We start from the raw sequence: 8,345 nt of genomic DNA on the forward strand, positions 1-8,345 counted from the left end.
ACAGACACATGTGTGAAAGCAAAGTATTTTTCTACCACTTAATTCAAGTCTTAGTCAGAATTACTGGTTTTCAACGTAATTAAAAAGATCTCACTTTGACCCAGTATGAACCTATCCATTTTCTGTGTCTTCATTCCACCTACATTATATTTGATTTACTCCAAAACCTGCCTCCCCAAGATTTTAAATCTCCAGATGAAAAAAAACCTCAATTCCCATAGGCTTTAAAAAAAAAAAAAGAAGAAGAAGAAGAAGAGGAAATCTTACAGTATGATGCCATCCCTTGGTGTGGAACCCTGTGGTTCACTCTGGGGACAGACAAGATGATTGATCCCTGTGCATCCATTATTAACCAGTTGGTAAAACATCTTCGAATCATTTGGTAATAAAGGATCCACAGGTCAATATTCCAAAACAGAAAACAAGATTAAAGTAGTAAGGATTCAAATTTAAACACATAGCAGGAAAAACAAATTAAATGCTATGAAATATAACTCAGCAGCAGCAATTAGCGCTAAAACACCATACGAAGACATGCCAACTGGAGAGGCTTGGCCCCTGGCATTAACCTAAACCCTGCCAGAATAAAAGTTCCTGCTCACACTTTGTTGCTGAGAACAACTTATGCCCTTGTCAGTCAGGGAGTACTGCTTAATCCAGGCCGGCACCACTGGTCCCACGAGATTAGCGGGGTCAGCGGGCAGAGACCAGGCAGTGCCCGTGAGACACAGGCGGGGTGGGCAAGAACAGCCCCCATCACACTGGTCCTTGTGGAAGCGATTTGTACATTCTCTTGCTATAGAGGCTCTGCCCCAAAAGTGACCATGGTTCTTTTTATGCAAAGACTCATTGTTTTTGGCATTCAAATCCTATCCTCTTGATCTGATTCTAGGTCAATTAAGCCAGTTGGTTTAATTGCTGTCCCCACACAGTCAACTCACCTTCTCTAACATGGGTTGTTTATTCACAGCCAACAAAGGCTCCATTAACCAGCATCTTACAGATATTAGAACTCAGCTTTCTTTGATGTACAATTTTAGAATGTATTCACTTTTCATCTAGCACACCACTCTTTACAGTGCCCCAGGCACTGTAATTCCCAACTACACTTAACAGTGACAACTCACACAAAACAAAACAAAAAGGAACGCATCTCTTTCATCAAGATCCTCATGAACACACTGGAGAACTTTGTGAAGTGTATCTGGATGGTTCCCTGCTCAGCACAGAACCAGCCTTCGGTTACCCGAATAAGGTACGCTACAGTTTTGAGTTGCTCTTACGGAGAAGATCGTCCCTATTTACTACTTGAACTGGCAGTTTCCTGTAGATTATGGTAAATATTTAATGGAATCCAGAAGTTCAGATAATTCGGGCGATTTTCAAATTGAGAAAGAGATGAAGGAAGAAAAGATGGGAAGAGAAAGGGAAGTTGACCAGAAGCCAAAAACAAGAGGAAACCCCTCAAGTTTAATCCCAGCCCGTGCAGCCGGAGTATAACCGTGGGTCTGCTGAATACATACAATCCCCCACAATTACACAAGGGGTCCTTGCGAGAAACACCCGACGGTCAGACACTCAAGTTTACGCACCACCACTCTGGAGAAAATCAGCATCAGCCGAATCCACAGGACCGCAGTCCATTCTCAGTTCTCCCCAGTTAAACTCAAGTCACCAGAACAAACAAACACGGAGTCAGCCTCACCTAGAGCAGGCGTCATAGCGGCCATGGGCCCCGTGGGATCCAGCTGAAATCCACTCATCATGAACTGGGCGTCCGAGGCAGTGTTGTCCATCTTCAGGTTGGGCAGGTTCATGTTCTGGGCCAGGTAGTACTGATAAAGCTCGGCCTCGGCGGGCGAGGGCAGGCTGCCGAGGCCCAGGTGGCGGTTGTGTTGAATCTGGGACATGTTCTGCTGCAGCAGCATCATGTTGTGCATGTGCTTCTCGCTGGTCATGTGGATGCGCAGGTTCCTGGCCACGTTGGTCTCGTAATCGCACACCTCGCACCGCCAGGTGGGTTTGGTTTTTGGTTTGGTGGGCGAGGGGGCCCCACAGGAGCTGCCGATGTTGGCCGCAGCGGCAGCCGCTGCCGCTGCTGCAGCCGCCGCCCCGGCCGAGTGGCTAAACACCTGCTCCCCCCCTCCGTTCTGCAGGTTCTGCATGTTGTTGAGATGCTTGTCGGACTGCATATGAATACTGAGGTTGCCTTTGGTAGTTGTGGAGTAGTTACACACCTCACAGCGGAAAGGCTTGTAACCACATGTGTAGCTCTCACCTCGTGCCAACCGAGGGTGGGGCTGCCCGCTTTTGCAGTAGACACAGGAGCCCCCTGGCTCCGGGTGCTTCTCCTTCATGTGAGCCTCCAGTGTCTGCTGGTACTTGTAGTGCCAGTTGCACTTGGGGCACTTAAGTGTCTTACATGAGTTACGAGAATGCATCATGGTCATGTGGCCGCCCAGCGAGCGGGAGGAGCCCAGGACCGTGTCGCATTTGGGGCACTCCACGCCGCTCCCCGAGGGGCATTCCCCAACCCCAAGCTCGCAGAGGGAGCCAGCGTGCTGGTGATGGGGGACAAAGCCCCCATCATCGCCCTCTGTGCTTTCATTTGGTTCTGGTGCTGTGGCATTGTCTTTATTGGCACTTTCGTCAGCAAAGTCCAGCCTCCTGCCGCCCTCTGCCACATTGGCCCTGACGCCCTCACTGTTAAAGCTTAAACGATTCCTCCTGTTCGCACCATCAAAGACAACAAAGGAAGAAGCAGAATTAGAACTAGTAGAAGCTGTGCCCCTCGACAGGGTCTGGAGCACATTAGGCATTAAGGGGGAGTTAGAAATGCTTTGGTTTGAGAGAGCAAGGTCCTTTTTGCTGCTGCTGCCTGCCGCAGCCCCAGACTCCTCGTGGGGCCTGTCCTCCAGCTCGTCGTCCAACTCGCTTGCAAAGAGTCCTTTGCAACCCTCGTCTTCCTCCTCCTCTTCTTCCTCCTCCTCTTCCTCTTCCTCCTCCACCTCTTCCTCCTCCTCTTCCTCCTCCGCCTCCTCCTCGGCTGGCTCTGCCTTCTCGGAGAAACAATCCGGATCGCCCACTTCTTGCTTCTCTCCTACTGCTGCCCCAGAATCCTTGCCCTCTGAGGATTTGGTAGGACTGGAGGCCAGAGGCCCCAGGGGGACTGAGGTAATGGGGGTCTTCAGGACCGAGCTGGTGAGCCCGCCAAGGTTCAAGAGGGTGCTGGGGGTCAAGATACCAGCCTGGGGCTGCTCAGGGCCGGCAGCGGAGCCGGCTGGGAGGGTCTCCTCCCCTTCCATCCGAATGCCACTAAATTTCCCATAAAAACTGTGTCCGGGGCCTATGAGGTTAGCCGTAGAAACTAAAGGGTGTTGAAAGTTTTTGGTTTTTGGTTCCAAAAAACTTACAAGGGGTTCCTTGTCTTTGCCAATCCCTTGGATGATAGCGGAGATGTTCTTATTGCTAAGAATTTTCCGCTCGTCTTCGCTCAGGGTCATTCGATGGTCGTGCACCGCGTGGGTCACAAACGAACGGACGTACCCGAAGGACAGTTTGCACAGGAAGCACATCAGGATGGGCTTCCTCTTGCCATAGAGCACAAAGCCATCGAATTTGGACAGGTCCACGTTGTTGGGAACATCTTTGGATACGCAGGAGCTTTTGGCGGAGCCATCGCTGTTCAGGTAATCCTTGTTGCTTTTGTGTCGCACGTCAAACACGCGGAAGCTGTGCAGGACAGGGCTTAGCCCCGTCAGGGCTGAGGTATTCGGGAAAGCCTGGTCTGGGCCCTCAAACCATTTCCCGAAGGATGAGGCTATGTGGAAAGTGTTGATGATCTGTGGGTAGACTGGTGCAGCACAAGAAGGGTCCCCTTGTTTGCCCCCCGCCCCGGGGAGAGAGTTCAGGAAGAGCGAGGGGGGGGGCCCGCTGCCGCTGCCACAGGCGCCCCCGCTTTGGGTCAGCTGGCTCAGGCTCTCGACAATGTAGGCCGAGCCGTCGGGCTGGTAGACGATCTCCCCAGCCAGGTTCTCCACATCACTCTCCTCGTCCCCGTCCTCACTGGTGTCGCTCCCGCTCTCCTCCCTCAGGGGCAGCGGGGGGCGCGCGCTGGGACAGTGGTGCTCCATGTAGGTCTGCAAGCTGGCGAAGGAGGCCGAGCACTCGTTGCAGCTGACCTCCTTGCCGGCGGGCTCGGCGGTGGGGCCGGCCGAGGCAGTGCTCTCCGCGAGGCGCTCATTGAAGGGGGCCCTCAGGCTGTCCAGGGGCCCGTGGTTCTCGCTTGTGGACTGCTCCATGCTACTGGGTTTGTCGGGGAGGTGGGTGCTGTTGAGTTCAGTCCATTGCTGGTGCTGAGGGACACCGCACCCATTGTCCTTCCCCGAGACGACGGGCGAGTCACAGCCTTCCATGGTAAGGCCTGCGTAGAGCTTTCATTGCACCCAGTACGGATCGGACCTGAAGAGTGGAGGCAAGGGGAGGAGAGGAGGGAGAGAGGGGGAAGAGAGAGAGAAAGGAAAGAGGTTAGGAGGGCCAAGGCTAGGTCCCGCACAGAGCACTCTAACAGGCTTCTGTCCACACCCACAACAGAGACTGCCAGGGCAGCAGGGACCCCGGCCATGTCCCCCACGCCGTCCAATGAACGCGCAGAGGGTGGGTGGGATCCCCCGGCATGCTGGCCAGGGTCCGTGGCGTGAGCAGGGCTACAGGGGGCAGACAGGAGACTCCCTCCTCGTCTTCGGACGGTAGGCTCCTCGCCCCTTGGAGACAGGTTCGAATTTCCATTCTTTGCAAGCACAGTGCAAGTCGGGGCTGGGCTACAAGCCACAGCAGAGGAAGAGGGCCGAGGCATCTCGCCAGACCCTGCTGAGGACGCAGAATGGTGGCCCTACTGAATAGAGATGGCCAATCACTGGCGGCTGCCCACGCTGTCTGTGGGCCAAGGGAACACCCACAGGGAGGGGCGGACGAGAGGAGGAAGGTTCTGCACCCCCAGAGAAAGGCTGGGAAACCTGTGTGGGGATGCGCTCGCTGACTTAGAGGTAGAGTTCAGGCTGCTGTTGCCCTTACTGGTCAAACGTCTAGTTTGAGAAGTTCAAAGGAAAGTAACAGAGGGCTGCATGGCTCAGAGAGCAAGCCTGCGGGGCCCAGGCACGCTCTGCAGGCCCTCGACAGGGCCTGTGCCTGCTTCCATCCTCTGCAGGCCTGGGGAACATCATCCCATTGCACAAACAGTAACACCAAGGAGCTACATCTACAAACAGGCTCAATACCGCCCTGACGCTGTGAAACAGATGGCAGATCTCCTATCCCCGCGCCCTCCCCCGAACCTGTAGAGCACCCCTGCTTGCAAGTGAGCTGGCTTCACACTAAAAACGTGATGGTGCAAACTCTGAGCTTGACGTATCTCGGAAGACTCTCAACGGGCCGGCTCCCCCTCCAGCAGCGTCGATCGTGCCCTGTCTGGATGGAGCCCGGGCACCACCACCACCGGCGGTGGTTTCTGCTGTCGGGGATCTTAGCGGCGAGCCGAGACGGCAGCTGGGCTCCCCCGGCCCCCATCCCACACCTGCCTCGGAGTTATTAGTAGCTGCTCAAGCAGCTGTCCTTCAGCCCCGGGGCTTTTCCGTTTCCGACTCCAGAGTGCCACTGAGCTGAATGTGCCCTCTGAGACTTCGCATCCCCGCGGCGGGAGGCATCAGCTCCCCCGCCATCGCTCTGCTCCTGTGGCCACATCATCGGGGCGGGGAGGGGGCAGTTCTTCCGTCCCGGCAGGGATCCTACAGTCAAGTCAACTCAGCCTCTCCGATGGCCCTGACTGTTGAGCTGCAAATCCCAAGCCACCCTCCCCGCTACACCTCTCTCCTGGAGAACATTTGGCTGCTTCTCCACCCAACCCCTCATTCATACATGGCAGAGGAAGGTTTGGGCTGGGCTTGGTCTCGCTCCTTCCCCACCCCACCCGTATCTTCCCCATTCTTTTTTTATTTCTTGATTCTTGACTGCACAGTAAGCCAACAGCTCCCCCTCGGGAAAAGATGGGGAAGGCAGGTTCACCAGGAGTCTCTGGAGAAATAACTTTGGAAAAGCATGTCCTGCTTTGTTCAAAACACACACACACACACTCACTCACTCACTCACAGAACCTCTCAAGCTTATAACCTCAAACTGCATTACTATAAAGTTCTGTGTGCCTTAAAAAGGCACATTGATTTTCAACTACACGAGACCAAACCAAACAGCAAATGCGATGGGACTTCAGAAGGCTTAGCTGGGATACAGGTGAGAATCCAGGGTGGCTCTTCTTAAGGATGCGCCTGATTGGCTAGATGACATCTGATTGACAGCTCAGGCCAAAAAGGTTGGCAGGCTGAAGGGGCGGGAGGGTTAACAGCCCGATTGTAAAATCAATGTCATAAATGCTTGGTAAGTTACAGGAACATGCTGGAAGGGGAGGCCACGATTGATAAAGGAGAACAGCTTTGATGCTTCACTAGGGACTTGAGTATCGACAGCAGAGCCAATCTCCTCTCCAGCCTGGGCTAGGCCAGAGAAACCTGCAAGCGTTTACCAATTAATTGGTGGGCTTTTCTTATTCAGCTCTCTCTTACCTCCTCCCCCTCCACAAACCATCCAGCTAAGTGGTCGGGACTTAAAAAAACTTTCCTAACTTTTCTATTCCCAAGCAAAACGTGTCACACTAGGATGGCACTGTGGCCACCTATGAAAGACAGATGACCCCACTGTGGTGCCATTTGCCCCATGAGAGGACATGCAGAATATCACTCATTCACAGCAAGTGGGGACAGCCGGCAAGACACCAGTGGGAAAGAAGGGCCCGCTTCAGGATGGAGGCTGCCTGCTCTGGGCCTCCTTTCAAGGCGCGCTGGCCGCATCAGGCAGCACTGTTTATAGCCTGGCTAAGCAACGTGTGGTTCTGGGACAAGTAGCATCATTCTTCACCGGGGCACCTATGAAATGCAGTCTCTCAGGCCCTGCTCCAGATCAGAATCTGCATTTTATCGTGACGCCCTGGGGACAGGCATTAAAGCTTGAGACACTCTCTGCTTCGCAACATCTTCACCAGATTGCCATCGTTCCGTGCTTGGTGCCTGGACTGCCAGGTAACCCAGCAGGGTCAGTCTTGGCTTCCCCTACCAGTTCTGGGGAGGTGCAGAGAAGGGGTGGCCGAGAAGGTACCTGACAGAGATGAAGCAACCTCTTGAACCTGCCCAATCCTTCAGCTCCAGGACCTCAGGCTATCCAGAACTCTCCCACCCTCTGGCTGTCCCGCTCGCTGTTTATCAGCCAGTCAATAAGAAAAAGGTAGTTCTTACTTAAGGAGGCAGAAGTCAACTCGGCAGGTCGATCAGCACTCTGTCTGTAAACATGGTTTCCCGTAAAATCAATGATCTTCAGTTACAGAGGGCAGCCTGGGAACCCAGCAGGTCCCCACGCGCTTGCACACAGCCCCACCGGCAGCCTCTGTTCAGACCCCCACACCCCACCTCCGGCTCTGCACCCCTCCTCCCCTGTCACGCACGCCAGGGCTGGCTCATGCACACAAATCCACACCCTTCCTGCAGCCTGCTTCTCTTCTGCTGCTTGTGACCCCAAGTTCCTTTTCAAACACAGACACACTCTACTCCCGACTCCATGGTATGGTACTCAACATGGCGTCTGTGTGTACATGTGTGTGTGGTTTTAAGACTTTGGTTAGATTACAAAAGAGCACATCTTCCCAGTAAGACATTCAACGGGAAGATATAGGAATGATCTGGTTCCCACTCATTCTCTCTTAGTGTTTCAATCTGTGAGAAGTAGTCTCGTACAGAAAGTTCCAACATCATCACCAAGAGGCCACCCCCCAACCTGCTCCTATCACAAGTTACAGTTCCCCTGGAACCTACCTGGGAAGCTCCCCTGCATCAGCCTTTGCTTCCCAAAGATTGTGTAAAATGATACATCTTCGTATTACCCTGGGCCCCACCGCTAACAAAGTCATTCATCTCCCTCTTTCAACCAAGAAGATCTAATCGGACAGTTTTCTGACACTGCTTTTTAAGGTGACAGGACTGGGTATAAAGCAACAGTTACTGGGAAGCAGGGCGGGGGGCAGGATGTAGTTATTAGGGAGGGACGGGGGTTCCTACTGTGGCTCCAGCTCCCAGAGAATTAAACATGAACAGTCACACTGTGTAATTTTAAATTGTTAATTAGCACAGGGTTAATTAGGCGGTCCTTTCAGAAGAGGCTGTTTGGCAGAAAACCAAGAAAAGAAACAAAGGGGAAGAAAAGAAAAACAGAGAATCCTGACTGCAAGAAACTGTTGCCTCCGCGAG

The 8,345-nt window shown here is 53.4% G+C and overlaps 1 protein-coding gene across 1 annotated transcript in view; it reads right to left on the reverse strand.

Annotated features, from left to right (window-relative positions):
* The window catches only part of ZFHX3 (zinc finger homeobox 3), a 233,639-nt gene that overhangs the window by 153,005 nt on the left and 72,289 nt on the right, over positions 1-8,345 (reverse strand). The window contains exon 2 of the mRNA XM_029925069.1: positions 1,706-4,461. Coding sequence (XP_029780929.1) covers positions 1,706-4,415 — 2,710 coding nt within the window. The 5' untranslated portion in view covers positions 4,416-4,461. The remainder of the gene's footprint in view (positions 1-1,705; positions 4,462-8,345) is intronic.

Source organism: Suricata suricatta, chromosome 16, assembly GCF_006229205.1.
Source record: "Suricata suricatta isolate VVHF042 chromosome 16, meerkat_22Aug2017_6uvM2_HiC, whole genome shotgun sequence".
NCBI classification, from domain to species: Eukaryota; Metazoa; Chordata; class Mammalia; order Carnivora; family Herpestidae; genus Suricata; species Suricata suricatta.